General features: G+C 32.8%; 5 protein-coding genes and 1 pseudogene across 6 annotated transcripts, besides 6 other annotated features; 2 read left to right on the top strand and 4 right to left on the bottom strand.

Moving 5' to 3' along the window:
• Window positions 1-3,266: 3,266 nt before the first annotated feature.
• Window positions 3,267-3,701: a mobile genetic element.
• A 112-nt stretch (window positions 3,702-3,813) lies between these two features.
• Window positions 3,814-5,109, top strand: TVAGG3_0611880 (protein ubiquitination; the record flags this gene model as incomplete). Its single annotated transcript, XM_001304656.1, has 1 exon — window positions 3,885-4,910. The coding sequence occupies one exon, from the start codon at window positions 3,885-3,887 to the stop codon at window positions 4,908-4,910; it is 1,026 nt and encodes a 341-aa protein (XP_001304657.1).
• Window positions 5,110-5,194: 85 nt separating this feature from the next.
• On the bottom strand, window positions 5,195-7,187 carry TVAGG3_0611870 (Rab3 GTPase-activating protein non-catalytic family; the record flags this gene model as incomplete). The annotated part of the gene is made up of 1 exon (XM_001304655.1): window positions 5,222-7,180. The coding sequence occupies one exon, from the start codon at window positions 7,178-7,180 to the stop codon at window positions 5,222-5,224; it is 1,959 nt and encodes a 652-aa protein (XP_001304656.1).
• Window positions 7,188-8,988: 1,801 nt separating this feature from the next.
• Window positions 8,989-9,606: a mobile genetic element.
• Window positions 9,607-10,438: 832 nt separating this feature from the next.
• Window positions 10,439-11,137, top strand: TVAGG3_0611850 (small Rab GTPase RabB1; the record flags this gene model as incomplete). The annotated part of the gene is made up of 1 exon (XM_001304654.1): window positions 10,439-11,032. One exon carries the CDS (start codon window positions 10,439-10,441, stop codon window positions 11,030-11,032), a length of 594 nt encoding a protein of 197 aa, XP_001304655.1.
• A 156-nt stretch (window positions 11,138-11,293) lies between these two features.
• Window positions 11,294-12,216: a mobile genetic element.
• A 231-nt stretch (window positions 12,217-12,447) lies between these two features.
• On the bottom strand, window positions 12,448-13,420 carry TVAGG3_0611830 (carbohydrate kinase protein; the record flags this gene model as incomplete). The annotated part of the gene is made up of 1 exon (XM_001304653.2): window positions 12,507-13,394. One exon carries the CDS (start codon window positions 13,392-13,394, stop codon window positions 12,507-12,509), a length of 888 nt encoding a protein of 295 aa, XP_001304654.1.
• Window positions 13,421-13,640: 220 nt separating this feature from the next.
• Window positions 13,641-14,817: a mobile genetic element.
• Window positions 14,818-17,816: a mobile genetic element.
• A 20-nt stretch (window positions 17,817-17,836) lies between these two features.
• Window positions 17,837-20,947: part of a mobile genetic element that runs on past the window's edge.
• On the bottom strand, window positions 18,518-18,954 carry TVAGG3_0611800 (annotated as a pseudogene). The gene has a single exon. A coding segment is annotated over exon 1 (437 nt).
• Window positions 19,242-19,562, bottom strand: TVAGG3_0611790 (uncharacterized protein; the record flags this gene model as incomplete). The annotated part of the gene is made up of 1 exon (XM_051240066.1): window positions 19,242-19,562. The coding sequence occupies one exon, from the start codon at window positions 19,560-19,562 to the stop codon at window positions 19,242-19,244; it is 321 nt and encodes a 106-aa protein (XP_051097890.1).

Genomic DNA, 20,947 nt, shown 5'->3' with positions numbered 1-20,947 from the left:
GAAAACTTCCTCACACCTCAAGAGATGCGAAGAACTTTTGACAGGCAAGTGCAATATTGATAGGTGATTGCACTTTGCCTGTCACATACATCTCGACAGAGGCAACATTCGATATGAAAGTTTCCTCTGTCGAGAAACTTCCTCACACCTCAAGAGATGGCGAAGAACTTTTTGACAGGCAAAGTGCAATATTGATAGGTGATTGCACTTTGCCTGTCACATACATCTCGACAGAGGCAACATTCGATATGAAAGTTTCCCTCTGTCGAGAAACTTCCTCACACCTCAAGAGATGCGAAGAACTTTTGACAGGCAAAGTGCAATATTGATAGGTGATTGCACTTTGCCTGTCACATACATCTCGACAGAGGCAACATTCGATATGAAAGTTTCCTCTGTCGAGAAACTTCCTCACACCTCAAGAGATGCGAAGAACTTTTGACAGGCAAAGTGCAATATTGATAGGTGATTGCACTTTGCCTGTCACATACATCTCGACAGAGGCAACATTCGATATAAAGTTTCCTCTGTCGAGAAACTTCCTCACACCTCAAGAGATGCGAAGAACTTTTGACAGGCAAAGTGCAATATTGATAGGTGATTGCACTTTGCCTGTCACATACATCGACAGAGGCAACATTCGATATGAAAGTTTCCTCTGTCGAGAAACTTCCTCACACCTCAAGAGATGCGAAGAACTTTTGACAGGCAAAGTGCAATATTGATAGGTGATTGCACTTTGCCTGTCACATACATCTCGACAGAGGCAACATTCGATATGAAAGTTTCCTCTGTCGAGAAACTTCCTCACACCTCAAGAGATGCGAAGAACTTTTGACAGGCAAAGTGCAATATTGATAGGTGATTGCACTTTGCCTGTCACATACATCTCGACAGAGGCAACATTCGATATGAAAGTTTCCTCTGTCGAGAAACTTCCTCACACCTCAAGAGATGCGAAGAACTTTTGACAGGCAAAGTGCAATATTGATAGGTGATTGCACTTTGCCTGTCACATACATCTCGACAGAGGCAACATTCGATATGAAAGTTTCCTCTGTCGAGAAACTTCCTCACACCTCAAGAGATGCGAAGAACTTTTGACAGGCAAAGTGCAATATTGATAGGTGATTGCACTTTGCCTGTCACATACATCTCGACAGAGGCAACATTCGATATGAAAGTTTCCTCTGTCGAGAAACTTCCTCACACCTCAAGAGATGCGAAGAACTTTTGACAGGCAAAGTGCAATATTGATAGGTGATTGCACTTTGCCTGTCACATACATCTCGACAGAGGCAACATTCGATATGAAAGTTTCCTCTGTCGAGAAACTTCCTCACACCTCAAGAGATGCGAAGAACTTTTGACAGGCAAAGTGCAATATTGATAGGTGATTGCACTTTGCCTGTCACATACATCTCGACAGAGGCAACATTCGATATGAAAGTTTCCTCTGTCGAGAAACTTCCTCACACCTCAAGAGATGCGAAGAACTTTTGACAGGCAAAGTGCAATATTGATAGGTGATTGCACTTTGCCTGTCACATACATCTCGACAGAGGCAACATTCGATATGAAAGTTTCCTCTGTCGAGAAACTTCCTCACACCTCAAGAGATGCGAAGAACTTTTGACAGGCAAAGTGCAATATTGATAGGTGATTGCACTTTGCCTGTCACATACATCTCGACAGAGGCAACATTCGATATGAAAGTTTCCTCTGTCGAGAAACTTCCTCACACCTCAAGAGATGCGAAGAACTTTTGACAGGCAAAGTGCAATATTGATAGGTGATTGCACTTTGCCTGTCACATACATCTCGACAGAGGCAACATTCGATATGAAAGTTTCCTCTGTCGAGAAACTTCCTCACACCTCAAGAGATGCGAAGAACTTTTGACAGGCAAAGTGCAATATTGATAGGTGATTGCACTTTGCCTGTCACATACATCTCGACAGAGGCAACATTCGATATGAAAGTTTCCTCTGTCGAGAAACTTCCTCACACCTCAAGAGATGCGAAGAACTTTTGACAGGCAAAGTGCAATATTGATAGGTGATTGCACTTTGCCTGTCACATACATCTCGACAGAGGCAACATTCGATATGAAAGTTTCCTCTGTCGAGAAACTTCCTCACACCTCAAGAGATGCGAAGAACTTTTGACAGGCAAAGTGCAATATTGATAGGTGATTGCACTTTGCCTGTCACATACATCTCGACAGAGGCAACATTCGATATGAAAGTTTCCTCTGTCGAGAAACTTCCTCACACCTCAAGAGATGCGAAGAACTTTTGACAGGCAAAGTGCAATATTGATAGGTGATTGCACTTTGCCTGTCACATACATCTCGACAGAGGCAACATTCGATATGAAAGTTTCCTCTGTCGAGAAACTTCCTCACACCTCAAGAGATGCGAAGAACTTTTGACAGGCAAAGTGCAATATTGATAGGTGATTGCACTTTGCCTGTCACATACATCTCGACAGAGGCAACATTCGATATGAAAGTTTCCTCTGTCGAGAAACTTCCTCACACCTCAAGAGATGCGAAGAACTTTTGACAGGCAAAGTGCAATATTGATAGGTGATTGCACTTTGCCTGTCACATACATCTCGACAGAGGCAACATTCGATATGAAAGTTTCCTCTGTCGAGAAACTTCCTCGAAACTCCAATTTTTCTTTAGAACTACAATATCTTAACAATTAGCTCATCAAAACACAACCTATAAACTTTAATTTTTACTTTTTTTTTTTCAATATATGAACTAAATTTTTTTTTTTCAAATTACTCCCACACTGGGAAAAGTATTTTAACTCAGATGTTGCCAGCCTCTTCATCATTGCATTAACAAGTGCTTTGACTCAGAGGTTGCCAGCCTCTTCATCATTGCATTAACAAGTGCTTTGACTCAGAGGTTGCCAGCCTCTTCATCATTGCATTAACAAGTGCTTTGACTCAGAGGTTGCCAGCCTCTTCATCATTGCATTAACAAGTGCTTTGACTCAGAGGTTGCCAGCCTCTTCATCATTGCATTAACAAGTGCTTTGACTCAGAGGTTGCCAGCCTCTTCATCATTGCATTAACAAGTGCTTTGACTCAGAGGTTGCCAGCCTCTTCATCATTGCATTAACAAGTGCTTTGACTCAGAGGTTGCCAGCCTCTTCATCATTGCATTAACAAGTGCTTTGACTCAGAGGTTGCCAGCCTCTTCATCATTGTAAAAATGTATTACCGCTTTTTTTTTTAATTCAATCGTAACATCTCAATTATCCCGCCAAAAATTATTGGGTCTAAATTGGTTTTTATTATTATTATTTTCAGAAACAAACTAACTTGTTTTTTACGAATTTATCATTCATAAAGTCTTTATGATATATTTTCAACTTATAATGAATATGAAATTATAATTGTTATTTTGAAAAAAAATTATTCATGATCAATTCATGATTTAACCAGTTCCTTCAAATTAGGAGAGCATATTCAAATATAATCGCTCATTAAAATCAATTTTTATGTTTTTTTTTAAATCGAAATTATCTCATCATAAACCACGCAAACTGACTATTTGTTCTTATCACCATGTTACCAATATCAGAATTGTCTTTACAGCCAAAATTTCGCTCGATAAAAGTCCATCCAATAGTGAGATAATTGAGCAACTAACATTTTTCCATATCACAAAAACCTCCGCCGAGTTGGAATACTTCTTTTTTCTGAAGTTCACGGAAATCTTTTAATTTGTATTTTAAAATTTATCTAACCTCTAAAGGAACTACTTTGCCGATATAAACTTTTTAATGTCAATTTACTTTTTCCGAAAAACCGCCATTTTCCATTTATTTTACTTTCAGACTACAGTGCAGCCTTAAAAAAAAATGAATACAAATGATCAAAGTTCATTACAGGATTTGAACAACCCTATCTACCTTCGCACACCAAACCCTTATCAAAATGATCAAAATCAAATTTCTCTATTTAACCAAACTCTCGAAAACTCGAATAATAGTAATAAAGATAATCCAAGTCCATATCAAGATACAGATCACAATTATATCGATGATTTTAGGAATATTCAACCAGATACTGCAAAAACTATTGTAGAACTTGGCAACTCAAAATCATTCAAAAAAATCTATGACTTCCTTATTAAACTATCTAAATCTAATAATAAAGATGGTGCTATAGCTGCTTATCATTATGGGCTCTTTGATTTTAGAAATGATGGTGATAAGACTCCATTGATTCTAGCATGTTATGAAGGGTATTTCGAAGCTATCAAATTCTTTGTTGAAAACAGATGTTATAATGAAAAAAATACAGCCAAGGAAAAAATTCCATTAACACATTTAATTTTGTTGAAGAGGCCTAATTTTGTAAGATACCTTTTATCAGAAGGTTTCGATAAAGATGCTGTAGACGAGAAAGGTGAAACATTACTTTATAGGTCATTAGAACATTCACAACCAGATCTTGCAAAATACATTTTGTCGATTGGGGCCGATCCATCAAAAGGTAAATCTAACATATTCCATCCTGTAATAATATCTTCATACGTTGATATTTATAATCAACTAATATCTCTTGGTGCTGATCCTTTTGCAAAGAATTATTGCCCATTTTGCATAGCATATTGCTGTGTAGAAATAATGAAACATTTACTTTCTATAGGCGCAAATATTAATGAGCGCGATGAATATGGAGACACAGCTTTGATGATGGCATGCCACAGTAATTATGAACACAATATTCCTGGTATAAATTTTCTACTTAAAAATGGTGCGAATGTAAATCTTCGAAATAGAGAAGGGAAAACTGCTTATGACTTACTACGAGATGATAAGTTTGGCACTAAAAGAAAGCTAATAAAGGCAGGTTATAAAAAAGATTGCAGAATATGTTAATTTCATAAGTTAAGAAATTGAATTTCTAACAAATTATGTTTACGAATTAAAAATGGTATTAGTAATCCTAATATGTAAGTAAACTATTAACACTTTTTAGAACATTAACATAAATCGACTTATGAATTAAACAAAACTTACCAAAAATTTTAAAATTATAATTATTTTAACTCTAATATCATAAATTATAACTTTTCATATTAGCACGAATACATGTGAAGAAGTTTTTTATTCTAACTTTGAGAAATAATCTTTTATTTTATGAAAGTTTAAAAATATATTAATTATTAAAATAAATAAACATTAAATCTTTAGTTATTCTCTGCAATTATACTGAAAACGGCCTCATTAATATTCTGGGTGTCAATATTTTCATCTGTTTTGGCAAAGATCTGTTTTATGTTGTCAAGGTTAGAGAATTCTTGGAGGACGTCCTGTGAAAGCAATAATTCGGATGGTTGGGCAGAAAGTATCCAATTAATAAGTGTATTTACGAAATCTTCTTTGTTTGTCAAGGAAAATGAATATGATCTAAAGATATCATTGACATCGCAATTGGCAGACAGGAAATCGAAAAAGAATGAAGGATATAAAGTTGGAAAAGAAATAAATCTTCCAAGTGGAGGTTTCTTTTGTGGGAAAATATCATGGAACTCCTGGACCCTTTCATTCATTATAATCGTAATTCTGGATTTCGGAAGTGATTCTACATCGATTTTTCTGACATTTCGTTGAGGAACACTTTCCCAGTATTCCAAGAGCCTGCATTGGGCAACGAATAATAAATCTGGCTCTGTTTGTGTCAGCGATGACTCTCTACTGTTCCAATATGATAATGCTTTCTCATTATCGAAACCAGAGAAGATAACGCGCCTGAAATAATTCAAACTATCATTCTTGAAGTCGATTTCCTCGGTTTTATCTTCTTTCGGCAATAGTTTTTCTTTCATTGCTCTTAATGTTGCAGAAACTATATCATCTGCGACCACGAGTGCAATCATTGACCTCAGTACAGCAAGAGCTTCAGCTGAGTCCTTAACTAGTTCGGCTGCTTTGAGAAAATCTTCTTTGGATTTGCAAGAATGCGCTTTAATTGCTGCTTCGCTTTCTTCTGCGAGCAAATACTGTGGGAAACTTATCATTGAGTATGTATTTGGTGATGTCTTCTTTGTATTTTCATATTTCACAGAAAATACTGTAAAAGTTTTGTTAGCATCAAGAAATCCAGCTGCAAATTTAGGCGTGTGCAACTGTATAAGCTTTCCACCTGGTGCTGCCCTAACAGCATCGATGATTTCGCCATTTGGTGTTGTACATGCGATAATCATTTTTCTGTAAGGGGCATAGATTATTAAAACAGGATCTTTGCTCGAAGAAGACTCAGACCATGCCACTTGTGCATCTCTAAGCCCTTTGTAAACTTTGACCATATGACCAAATACGCTATCAATAAGTAGAACGCGGCCTTGGCCATCGCAGATGCTTATCCAGCGTCCTGTAGGGTCTGCTTCGATAGATCTCGTAACTCTGCCTTCATCTCGAAGATTCCATTGTTTCTTTGACTTTGGATATTCTTCTTCTTGCTTATTGTTATCAGTAAACGCCATCCACTTAAATAAGTTAGTAACGATCTTTTTAACTGAAATTGTTGAATCGGAATTTGCAGCTGAAAAAACGCTGAAAAATGGATTATTTCCTATAGTATAAATAGCAGGAAATTCATGCAAACCATTCATGATTGGTGTTGAAAACTTGGAATCGACAAAGATTGCATCAGAATAATTTGTTTCGAGATGCCATTTGTTTATCTTGGAAGTAATATCGGCATTTGGATTCTTTATCATTTCTTCGATGGCATCTAATGGAATTATTACGATATCTGGAGGATATTGAGCAATTAAAGCAGGTTTACTTGACGTGAACTGGCCTCCATAGTATCTACAGAGTCTAAGACGTCGTAATCTAAGTTCTAGAGGTTGCAATCTGAATAATTCTTTCGTTTCGCTCATAAAAATGATCGTTCCATTTGGTAAACCAATGGCAAATACCCATGGATTTGATGAAATGGTTTCTATGCATGATATTTGATCAATTTTCTTACTTTTCATGAGTTTTGGGGTTTCTCTTTCTGCATCAAAAAAAGAAAGATAATTATCTGTAACTTTGCATATTGTCTTATTGTCAGGAGAGACAATGCATATTGTATCAAAGTCAGATGGCTGAATTACATTATCTTTATCTTCAAATGACCATGAGATTTCAACATCCATATTTTTTTTGACAAAAATCAAAAAATTTTTATTCCTTCAAAAAAGTGACAAAATTGCAAGACATCGACATCATATTCATTTTTTGAAATTTTCACATGCTTTCCTTCCTCATAGATGCTGTGAACTCAAATATAGCTTCTATGTAGCTACTTTTGTGAAATAAATCTTGTAAATCTCAAGCAATATTAATAGAAGTGGATGAATAATGCTATTATAAATCAGTACAAAATTTTGAGATATATGTACTGATATGAAGATAACAATAGTCTTCCTTCTCTCCACTGACTCCAAAGCTCACGTTCTTGATTGAAGAGAGCCTTTGTTTTTCAAAATTTCCTTGTCAGAAGATACTCTCTAACATTTGTCCCTCAGATTCTCATTTCCATTTATCTGAAAATAGTTCATGTATTTCAAGGCTCCCTTTCAGAAAGATTTGGCACTTTGTTCCCCCATGTTTTTCCATCAAAAAGAATCTTTCCCACAGCTCCTTATGCTGATTCAAGAATGATCAACAAACTCCAAATGCAATATTTTGAATATAAACTAAAACCTCTGTCTTGAAAATCTTATTAAAATTTATCGAAATGTTCAAAATCTAAGAGAAATAATAATGTCAAATCTAATCCTCTCGAACTGTACTCTATTGTTATTGTGTAGGTCTACATAAAAATAGGAGTTCCTCAAAAAAACCGTCAAAAAAGGGAAAGTCATCAGGTAAGCAAACAATGGGGAGAAGCTTCCTAAACTTTTTAATCCCATAAATATGGTCATTATCTGGAATAAAGAGTTAAGCGTCATATGTCACTTTTTGTACTAAGGAAACATCGACTTTATGCGTTATGACTTTTCGATGAGGAAACAAGTGTTCACGTATTATAAACTTCCTTATTCCAATAAACCGACCCTAAACATAATTAATTCTAAGCATGATAATGGTCTCTTTTCTATGATAACCAAATCAATTTGGTTATCATAGTAAAGCACCAAAAACTGGAATAGGAATAACCGCACTTAAACAGGAATAGGCAGTGTGGAAACTAGAGAAGACTCAACTGATTTTTTAAGCAACTCTTCTTGCCGATTCAAATCTGCTTTGCTAATCATTGTATATTACTATATTCTGATTAGGATACTTTAACGCTTGATGCATGCACATCATTCTTTTAGCTGATTTCTAAAATACAATCTTCTATTAACTTTGAAATTTCTTCAAAAGTTATAGTAATTCCATAGTTCATTCGTAAAATGTTATTAAATAGCTCTGACTATTCCTTTGCACGCAAAATGAGGTAGTATTTTTTGAATTTTTTACTCAAAATAAAACAAAATCTACCCAATTTTATACCACTAAAGCCTATATTGACACACATATATATAAATCTCTATTGTTATAAGATAAATTTGAAAAAATAAATTTTTTTCCTAAAATGTAAAATTATACTTGTATTCAAAGAAAGTAGATCGTTTATAAGGAAGGTATTATATATTTGGGGAGAAAATCCCTTACAATATACAAAAATATGAAAGAATATTCAATCATCAGGAAAGAGCTTAGTACTAACCATTTGTGAGACGTTCATATAATATCTTTTTCCTTTTTGGGGTTTTTAATCGGATTATCCATTTCCCTGCATTGACTTTAATTCATTCTTGATGATCTGAGTATACATGATCATTATCGAACGTTTGCCATACTCTTCCACAGTTAATGATTGCTGAAAAATGAATAGTACTGAATAACAGCTGGAATTTCATAAGTATTTTGCGTATTTATACTGATTTAAACATGAAATACTCATACAAAATGCGGCAAACCCAAATTTTAGCTAAAAGTGACAGGGAAAATTGCTCGGTTCTACATTCAAAATAAATTTCATTAATTTTTACGTACATATTAAGGTACTTATCTTCTACATATATAATCTTCATTAGATATATACATGATAAATAAAATTCATAAAACATTAAAAATCAAAAAATTAGATGAACTTTGGCAATTAAACTTTATTAAATAATAGTTGTTTATAAATTATATTATATTATTATTTAATATTATTTTGATAATGAAGATTTTATTTTGCAATAATATAAACGAAATTTTTTACCTTATGAACTTTTGATGGAAATATGCAAATTTAAAATAATAAAGAAAGCCGCGAGCGAAGCGATCGGCTTAGTTCGAAGATTTTGATTCAAATCTTTGCTGATCTGTAATTCGCGGAAGCCGCGAGCGAATCGAGCGGCTTAGGTCTAAGATTTTGATTCAAATCTTTGCTTATATTCCTTAAATTCTTTATGAAACTCGCAACAGTTCCATAAAAAATTTTAAATTCTAAACTGTCGAAATTACCGATCGGTAATCACACCCTTCACGGGTGTGTCACTTTTTACAAATGTGTCACTTTTAGCTAAAATTACCCCTACTCTACAAAATGCAAAGTTTTTAAAAACAATCAATAAAAGATTTTAAATTAGATAAAATATCATATGTCACTTCTTTTTTCATCTGGATAATAAAATTGATAAATTTTTTTCTAATTAAAGATAAAGATGCATTTATAGTAGTAGAAAATTAATTTCTAGACTAAAGCTTGTTTATTGTCACCGTTTTAAGTCTAAATTTATAGGAAATGGTTATTTTATTATGCATTAAAAGTTCTTCTATAAAATTAACATTAAAATCATCTTTCGCCTAAGAGTAATAACAAGGTTATGCAAATTTTATTGAAAATAGTACGAGAATTTTGTTTGAAAATATAATATGGTTAAAAATAGGGAATGGATGTATGAATGTTCCATATTTATTTTATCCGAGTTGCTTCATGATTCCATATTGCCGATTCCTATTCCAGTTTTTGGTGCTTTACTATGATAACCAAATTGATTTGGTTATCATAGAAAAGAGACCATTATCATGCTTAGAATTAATTATGTTTAGGGTCGGTTTATTGGAATAAGGAAGTTTATAATACGTGAACACTTGTTTCCTCATCGAAAAGTCATAACGCATAAAGTCGATGTTTCCTTAGTACAAAAAGTGACATATGACGCTTAACTCTTTATTCCAGATAATGACCATATTTATGGGATTAAAAAGTTTAGGAAGCTTCTCCCCAATGATCTGGAATTTCTTAGACAATGTAAAAAAAAGAAAATAGTTAGATAGTTATTCAGATCGAATTTTTTCTATTCAACCAAACCAAATGTAACAACCCATGGGTTTACAAATTCAATCCAAAAAAGTGACAATTTTTTTAGATGTATAAAAACTCTCAACATGCCTATGCCATGAAAGTAATTTTAGTTGGATCAAGCGGTGTTGGCAAAACAAGTCTTGTGAGTGCATTCTTCGAAAATCCATTTGATTTGCAAGCTCTGCCAACAGTTGCTCCAGCTTCATGCAATGCTACTATAAATCTTCCTGGTGGAACTCGTGTTGAACTTCAAATATGGGATACTGCCGGACAAGAGCGTTTCCAAGCAATTTCTCAGATGTTTTACCGTGATTCTCACATTGCATTTGTTTGCTACGACACAACTACCGAGGATACAGTTCCAAGTTGGGTAGAACGCGTTAGATCAGAAGTACCAGATTGCATTATATTCCTTGTAAGTACAAAGTCAGATACTTTAACTCCAGAACAGCTATTAAAAGTCCGCGAGAAAGGCCAAAAATTTGTGGATGAACAAGAGGCATATATGCATTGTATTACATCAGCAAATAAAAAGAATGGAGTTCAAGAACTATTTACCGAAGCGGCTAAATGCTGCACAATGGTATATCAATCTAACCAACCTACTGTAGATCTTACACCAACTGGTGGTGATAATAAGAAGACTGGTTGCTGCTAAGAATATATTCTTTTTACTCTTTTTTATAATTAAATCTTTCATTGTCATGATACTTCTTTTTATCTAATCTGACAAAAGATTCTATATGAATAATTTGAAATTTATCGCCCATCATTTGTGTGTTTTCTTCCGGTAGTACCGATCGTAAAAAACAATTAATCTAATTCAACTACTGTAATGTTGATTTTTCACATTTTCTCATGCTGTAAATAGTTCCTCATGCCATAAATTTGATTTATATGCTAAAATTTCCTTCAAATAAAAGGTGACCAAACTATTTTTTGAAAGTCCGCCATAACTTTAATGGTACTATTTCAGCGTGTACAATGAATACAAAAATTCTAAGAGTGCCACATAAAATAGTACTTTAGACTTGAGTTAATGCTACCAAGCAAATGTTAAAAAGATGACTTTAGTGTTTTGATAATCAAAGATTAAAATCATTATTGTCTAAATCAATAATCATAACGACAGAAGTTAATGTTTTTTCATCAGTGCTTTAAATCCACTTTTAAAAGTATACCTCAAAAATCAAAATATCAAAAAAAAATTGGCCGATAGGTTTGGCTTTAATTTTTGTCTGCTTTTATGATTTGATATGGATGTTATAATTTTAAAAGTTGAGCCAAATTCACCAATAGATTTTTGAGATTTGCAAATACTCAATAATTTTCAGCGTGTTATCTTTTATTAAAAGAACTATTTGGTTTCAGTATCATATAAATTGATATTTACTTTCTATTTGAACCTTCATTTAGCTAATGATTTAATAATACAGATTTCATCTAGTCCTTATAAGAGAATTTTGAATTTGTTATAATAAAAAAACAAACAGATATAGCTTACACTTCTATAATAAAGATACCTTTTATAGAAATCAGTATGAAATGTGTTTTGGCTTATTGGAAGCATATCAGACATAATCGCCATAATCAAAAAATCTATATACCCAATAAGTAATAAATTTGTCGATATAGATTTTCCATAAAATTAGTTTTTAGTCTGATCTTAAAATAAATTTAATTTTTTATAAAAAAAATCACATTTAAAAGTACCTTTTTAGTAGCTCGAAATCCTGTTGGTGGATTTCGGGCGTACTTCAAAATTAGCTTTTCTTCTACATATGCAAGCTATATTTTAAATATGGGGCAAATCGGATCGGCGAAAGGAGTTTAGTTACCTTTTTCAAATATTATTCATTTTATATTTTCATTCGTATCACATAAAATTTGATACATAATAGTGGTTATCTAATCTACTTGATCCATAATGATGCATGAATTGAAAGTAAAATAAAATAGTGATTCTAAATATACATAAATAGTAATGCAATTGATGTTAGAAATTCTTATGTTTTGCATTTTAGAAGGTTTGCTCAATTTAAAATTCTATAATGAAAAATATATTTTTTGATTTTCTTGATTTAACCTAAAATGATAAGTATTTATTTACTATGGTAAAAATATCTAATAATTTATTTTGGAAGGATGTCCTTAAGTTGTTTATGATCTCTATGAGCATAAGAACCTTGTGCACCAAGAGCTGTAACAGAAATGGATGCGCAAACGCAGGCAATACGTGCAGCATCTTCGTAACTGCAACCTTTAGAAAGGCAATATGAGAAAGCACCAAGGAATGAATCGCCTGCACCTGTTGTATCGACAGCTTTAACCTTTGGTGATGGGACAGAAACTGTTGGCTTGCCCTTTTCGTAAACTGAAGCACCTTCTGGCCCTTTTGTGCATACAACAGCTTCAACGCCAACTTCGAAGAAATCTTCAACTTTTCCGAAGGTGGCAAGCTCGTGTTCGTTAAGGATAACGATGGATGCATCCTTGAAGAGGTTAATGTCCTTCTTTTCTGGAAGGGGAGAAACATTAAGAATTGTTTTAGCTCCTCCCTGGCGAGAGATCTTGAGAACTTCGAGGGCTGTCTCTACAGGGATTTCAAAGTTGGTGACGACGTACTTGCTGTGAGAGAGCTTCTCAGACATCTTATGAACCATATCAATTGTGACTGGATTTGGGTGGATGATGATAGCTGACTCGCCACCATCGAGTACGAAGCAAATTGCACATCCTGTTGGGATTTCTTTGACAACTTGAACGAAATCTGTTGAGATACCGATTTCTTTGAAGTGGTTGATGCAAACCTTACCATCAGAGTCATCGCCAACTGATGTGAGAAGGTTTGGCTTGTGATTTTCGTCGGAGAGGAATGCGAACTGTGCACAAGCATTTGGTGCTTTACCGCCAAATCCGTGGCCTAAGCTAATTCCGTGGATTGTTTCGCCAAGGTTTGGAAGTCTATGGCATTGTGAAATGAGATCCATATTGCATATGCCGACGAATGTAGTCTCCATTGCAAAAAAATGGATTTTGACAGTGTATGATGGGTGTTCAGAATTTATATTTTTGTATCGGATTCTCCGAAATTCAATACATACATTAATTTTGGTTTCCATTTCTCATTCCACTTTGCATTCGCTAATTTATACGATGGTTTCAAATAATTCCGTATACAGTCAAAAATTGAAAATATTTCTTTACTCATGCGGAAATATAAATAGAAAAATGATTACATCAAAGGAGGAAACTTGTTGCAAATGAAAGGTACATTCACTAGGCGATAACAGTAAAATGGGATGAAAATAGGATAAATAGCATCCCTATATAGTGCCTAACAATATTTATACGGGCCAAAAAAAATTTGGCTAGAGATTTGGCGAGTTATAAAACTTAGAAAATTGAGAGGGATTTTTATTTTTGAATTTTTTTTGGAAAGTTAAAATTGCGATTAAAAATCGATTTCCAGGAGAACTAAGCATCTCATAATATATTTAAATCGATAAAAATATTAAATAATAGTTGAATGATATAACAACATGAAATTATGGCTGAATCTACAGAAAAAATGAACATATTTGACATTTTTGAAAATTCATACGTTAGATGGTGACAGACTCATAAACTATACTTTAGCTAAGATTGATATATGGTTTCAACAACACATGGTTAAAATCGTAAAAATATTTTAGATTTCAAAAAGATATATATGGTAATATAATGGAACAAAGTCAACAAATAGCATGTTAAATATGTTATAATTAACTTTTTATTAGATCCAATAGTAGATATCGAATGGTTTCCAGCTTTATGGTTAAATATTTTCTTTTCGAGCTTCTCTTTAACTGTTGTATTAAGGTTGTAAATTTTTGATGCTAGAAACTATGGAATCTTCTTTGCTGCTGCATTTTTCTTGAGAGTTCTTGCAATTTCGAATAGATCTGCGCATTGTATGAAATGGAGGCTTTAAAATATCTTGAAAACAGAATAGGACTGCTTTTCCAAAGGAATGCTTACTTGTAAATCAGAGAGTTTCAAAATTGACAGCAAGATTATCATCATAACTTTCGATTTTGCTGCGAAAAAGGAAGACAAGTAATTAACAAATCATTTACTGTTGTTCATCAAAAGAAGAAAACTTTGATAACAACTAATGATGATAAAATCAAGCTATCTTTTAATATTTTAAATTGATAAGACATTCAAAATATTTGAATGGTTTAAAATATTTTCTTTTAATTTCTATAAGATATTATCATGATTATATAATAAAATTTAAATTTTTATTCAAAAAGGCAATATTTCAAACTTTTAATTTCAAAAATCTTAATTCTGCAATAAGTGTATTTAATTGTAGCAAACTTAATGATACTTCGTCATGCTTAGCAATTTGGAACTCATAAATTAATGATTTCTTCAAGTAAAATTCTGCATTATTTCGGGCGCGTAAAGGTTTGGCGTCCTAAGGCGTCCTGATGTAAACTATTCAATTTTTGAGAAGTTTACACTATAATTGAATAGTTTATGGCGTCCTGAGAGGAGATTTCAATGGGTATGGCGTCCTATAAAAATAGAAGAAAATGATTTTTTCTCGATTTTTCTAGAAATTGAATTTTTTAAAAAAGAAAAAAATCAAAACGTATACATTCAAGAAAGACTATAAATGAAGATTTTTCTATTTTTTTTCATTCTAAAACATCTTTTTTTGGATAATTTTTTTTTAATAAATATGTAAGAAAGATTGAAGAAAAAGTAAATTTACTTTAAGAAAATTCGTTTTACATGATGTAAGACCCATAACAACTATAAATATTCAATTATTTAAAATAAAAAAGAAAAACAGATTAAATGTATCTCACATCAAAATCCATTGACCTAAGGATGTTAAGTTTCTGTTTTTAAAAGTTGATATTTTTTTTTTAATTTTAAGAAAATTAATAGCATGTTATTAGACAATAGGAGTGTAATGATATTGACTAAACAGAAATGAGAGAATAGAGATATAATTTTGATAAGCAATATTGCGAACAAATTCTGAAGTAAAATCGCGATCAATAATTGAAAATTACGATCATGTACTGAAAAATGACGATCGAATTGAATGAATAGAATTATATCTAAGAAAAAATAAATTGTATTTAGAAGATGAACAAAGAAAGGTGTATGCTAAAAATCATTTAACAATAAATGGAAATAAAACGAAATTGTTAAAAGAAAAAAATGAAAATTGTTAAATAATATATTATTTTTTTAGTCATAAGAATAAAAATATAGTAGTTATAAAAGGAATTAGACTTCATATATCAATACTTTTTCTCTGTAGATGTGGAACGTTTGCTTTTCGATCTCTTTCGATGAACTTGAAAATATAAGTTATTATCGCTGAGAATCCTTTCCGAAATAGGAGCTTTACGTTTAGGAGGATTGTCGGATGAATTTTGTTTTTTATTGTTTGATTTTGTTGTTATGGAAGATTTTTTTTATTTTTTTCAGAATTTTGCTTGCTATTAACTGAAACTTGTTTTGACGGCCCAACAATAGCATTTGTAGTAGGAAGAATTCCCAATAACGAGCGCATTTTCGATAATTGTTTTTCAATATGATCAAGAAGGTCCAGCTTATGTTCTAGATTACTAGACATTTGATTTGTAGAAGGATGGTTTTGATTTTCTGGTTCTAAATCTGTAGAGTCTGCAATATTTGAATTTTCGGAGCGAATTGGAGCATCTGAACCTTGATTTGTATCGGCTTGCTCAAAATTAGTTTGAATTGGAGTGGATGAATTAAAATCTGGATGATTTAATGTTTCATTAAATAATGCCATAATTTTTTCTCTTTTTTCATTAATAAACTTAGTGATCATTGTATCTTTATCTGTTAGATCGATCGATTTGAGTATATCTGCATCATGAACTGGAATATTTTCGAACAATGAACTCGATTCTATGGAACCATATGGAGAAATCTCGTTCTGAGCCAAAGAAAGATCACTTACGTTGTATTGTTTGATAGAAAAAATTGTTTTCTCAAGTTCTTTTTGAAAGCAGTCAAGAATATAATTTTTGTAGCTATCAGTGATAACGGTTTTTATATGGCGCTCGATCTTCTGGTTATTTTTGATGGCGTTATATTTATCTAATTGGATTTGAGATATCTTCTTAATAGCTTCATAAATGTTTGGATGTTTTAACGAAGAAAATTCTGAATGCATACTCTCGAGGCAATCATTAGTGAATATTGCAGTTGCATTATTATATTGAGATATTAAATTGTAGTGCGGCAACCAAACTTTGTTGAAATAATCAATATAATCTTTGATCGAATCAACTTTATTTTGATTAATTATATGCATTGTAAGTACAAATTCTTCATGAGACATGAATGGAGTAATAGAATATAGCTTAAATAAAGAATTTTGTAAAGTATTGAAATTTTTTGTATAAAGTGCTACAAGTTTCCTGTGTAAAGCTTGTTTGAAATGAAATAGGCATCCAATTATACGGACTTTAGGGAAAATTTGTTGAAGTGCCTCTATCATTCCCTTTTCAAAATCACAATGAATTTGAATTAGCTTTGAAAATTGAATACCCTTGACAGTAAAAATATATTCAAATGCCTTCTTATAAGATTCAAATGTGCGGTTTTTCATGAATATAAATAAAAGTGGTAGATATTGATTTGTTGAAGGTTCACAAATCATAATTGTTAGCATCTGTCCTTTTTGAAAATGTTTTGGTGTAATTTTAAAAGTTCCATCGCAAAATAAATCTGTGGCTTCTTTTGCAAATTGAATTGCCTTCTCAAAACCAAAAAACATCGTCTCACAATTTGCTTGAAAATCATGGCCAATGAAAAACTTCTCGCCATTTATTAAACAAAAATTAGCAATTTCATCGTCTGTAATTTTTTCTCCAACAGAAAATTTTCTGGACTTATTATAAACTTCCCTGACCAATGAATCTTTAATTAATGGGTTTTCATCAGTACCAACAGCAAGTTCTGTCATAAATTTTTTAATCTGCTGAAAAGTGCCGTTGTCTTCAGAAAATTTTGCCATTGCCTTATTGTATATTTCTGTTAGAGTCATTGATTTATGAAGATCATTTTTTTTTCATTTTGTAACTTTTTAAATTGTCTGCATTCGGGTATATGTTCCTTTTGTAAATCTTCGGAAACTGAACTGTTCTCAATTTTAACTAAATAACGTGCTTGACAAGAATGATCGATGCAACGGTAGTAACGTTCAATATTATTTGAATTAATAATATTTGTATGATCATGCGAATAAAGCATATCTTTGCGAACAATTGTATCAGGATATTTTCCAGTAACTGCGGGAATATTTTTAACTGCAATATAACTAAAATATCTTCTGACAGCTTTAGATTCATTTTCGGCGTATTTAATATTAAAATATTGAAGAACTTGTTTGATTATATAGTTAGTATGGCTAAGTCGTGTATGGTGGCACTGCGTTTCACTTTACCCAATACTTGTGAATTTGACACTTTACAAAACCGTTAACGTGTATTTTACAACACAAACGACAACACTAACTTAACCTTAAATATTTACAAAACCACCACCCACTTCACTTCACTAACGAACTCACTAATGTAAAAAATAAACGTTCTCACTATCGTTCTCACTAACAACTTCACTAATGTTCTCATAAATTTTCCTCAATATCTTCATCATCAGTGTTAACCCTATTGTAGTCATACTTGAAGCCATAAACTTTCTCTAACTTCTTAACGTACAATTTACATAACTTACCTTCGTCATCGTATGGTTTAATGATATAACTATTTCTATCTTTATACACAGTCAATGAAAAGTCAACTGGTCTCGGATGTATTTGAAAGAACATGTTATGCTCAGGAAGGAAGAATAAATGTTTAAATGTATGTTTGTTATACTGTGGAATTCGAATGAGTTGCTTTTGTTCTGTCATTTACATCCAAATAAAAATTTTCAGTAAAAATAAAAAATAAACTTAAAATTAATGATCTCACCACCCTCACACGTATGAAAACATAGCACAAAAATAATGTTTATGTTAGAATGTTAGATCTAACACGTTTTCTAACCTCAGCCGCTAAGCGGCGAGACCCTTTGGGTCTTTTCTAACCTGTTGAATTCATTGCTTTATAACTCTCTTCCTTGGTTTCTTTTTAGTTGCTTTCTTCACGTCTGTCTCCAACTTGACTGTCTTTCTTCTTCGGCCGTAATGATACCAGTTACTTCCACCAGTCAATGGGTCAAATGGTCTTTCGTAAGGATTTCCATACATTCCATAGGGACCATACGGAAGAACTACTGGTGGAGAAGAAACATTTTCTTTAGTTCCATCGAATCTATTTAAATGCATTGTTTCACCTTTCATCTGGTCATTAAAGTCTTTTGCGTGTTTTGCAAACTCATCGTCCTTTCCTAAAGCATTTTCTGACTCAGTCGCAACCAAATTGGATGCTTTATTTATGAGGCCTATTTTATTTAATCTTAACTTCTTTGCAACCCAGCCTCCAATCTTCCTTTATTTGCATCTAATGTCTTCGAAACCCTTCCTCCACTCATTTTATTTACTGCGTCATAAGCCCAAGTGCTTTTGCTCCAAATGCTAATGCTTTTGTTCCCATTGCGCCTAAAGCTGTCCAAGCTACCATTTACACCATATTAAAATCATCTCTCTTCAATATTATCTCATAAAAGTTCTCGTTACTGGAGAAAGTCAATGAAACATAAACATTCTCATTCATAAACTTCTTTCTTATCTCATCTATACGCTTCAAAATGTCTGAACAATTGCTAACATCTTCTACAACAGTTATTTCATCATGAATGACCTTTAAAAACAAGCTCATTTAATATGCTATTAAAATCATCTCAATAATGAGTCCATCCTTTCCGTCTTTGGGTAGCACAACATCTTTCATTGAAGAAGGTTCAACAAGTCTTATATTAAACTTACTGACAAAGTTTGTTATACTATAATGCTTCGGCGGCGAATACATGTAGTTTGAAAGACATAATATAGATTCTTCAGCAAATTCACTTATACTGGATTTTATAACAATGTTCTCACGAGACCAAATACCACCAATTGACAATCTTGTAAGCAATCCTGCTGAACCTTCTACTGTAAACGTCGATGGTAACATTCCACGAAGGTCATCTATTGACATCTTTGAGTCACTGAATTTAAATATTTTCTTAAAGCAATCGTCATTATCTAACCATGCAATAGCTTTGAAGTTTTCATTCGAATATACATCTGCTTCATTAAATGTAAAACCTGACTTCTTTGCAGAGACGACTTTAAAATCTATTGCATTTGTTTCAAAATTATACGCTATGGTAACTTCTGAAGGTAATGGGTGTCCTTCCGCAGTCAGTTGTTCTCTCACTACCGTTTGAAGCTTTGTGTTAAAAACTTTCATGTCATCTCCTGTGTCTAGGTTCACATACACAGCAACAGGAAAACTATCTTGCTTCTTTGTTTCATCATTATACCTCAAAACATTAAAGTTCTTCAATAATATTGTTCTTCCTGCTGGAATACTTCTAACTTGTCTTATTTCAATAGCTTTCTCACCTCCTACATACTCTACCCAGTGTCTTGGATATTCATAAGTATACTGACTTTCTTGAATTTTGGTTGGTTTCATCATAACATGTTCATAGTATATATTTATACTCTTGTCAGTTAGACTCGGTGCTATGTTCTGAATATTTCTGACTTGCATTTTTAATGGAGATAAAATGAAGCATTTAATACATGATGTAGATGAAGACATGAATGAAACTACAGACAAACTTAACTCTTCTCTTATTCTTCCTTTCAGCAAAGATTATGAATTCTGTTCAAATGGTGTGTATTTCTATTGTGGAAAGATGGGTTCAGGTAAGACATTTAACCTCATTCGTCATATACTCATAACAGAGCGTTTAGGAAACGACTCTTACTATGACCAAATCATTATATCAGCAACTTCAGACTCTATGGATTCAACAGCGAAAACATTTATGTCAAAAGTTCAAGCCTCTGTCGTTAAAGTTCCAGATAGCGAACTCATTGAATTTCTTCAACGTTACATTCGACGTAAGAGAAAATATTATGCTATTGTAGAGTTCATACAGTCAGGAATGCAAAAGACTTCAGAAGAGATGGAAAGAATTATTGACAAACACCACTTACGTCAATACTCAGGAGTTTACGATATGAAACGACTGACAAACTACATTCTATCAAAACTTTCAAAATACCCCTTCAAAAAGTATCCTTCAAACACTCTGCTCGTTTGTGACGACTTCGCCGGAAAAGGTTTAGTGTCAAAAGCAGACTCACCATTAGCTAACATCATAACTAAAGTCAGACATTACCACTTAACTGTAGCAATACTTATGCAAACATGGCGTTTCCTTGCTTTAAACATAAAACGTCTCATAACTGACTTCGTTATCTTTCAAGGTTTCTCACGCTATGACATTGAACTCATTTGGAAACAGTCAGGTATAACATTACCTTTTGAAGAAATTTGGGAAGCATATAAGTCTCTCATCTCTCCTC

This window comes from Trichomonas vaginalis, chromosome II, assembly GCF_026262505.1.
Source record: "Trichomonas vaginalis G3 chromosome II, whole genome shotgun sequence".
NCBI classification, from domain to species: domain Eukaryota; phylum Parabasalia; order Trichomonadida; family Trichomonadidae; genus Trichomonas; species Trichomonas vaginalis.
This window is presented reverse-complemented; position numbering and strand designations above follow the sequence as displayed.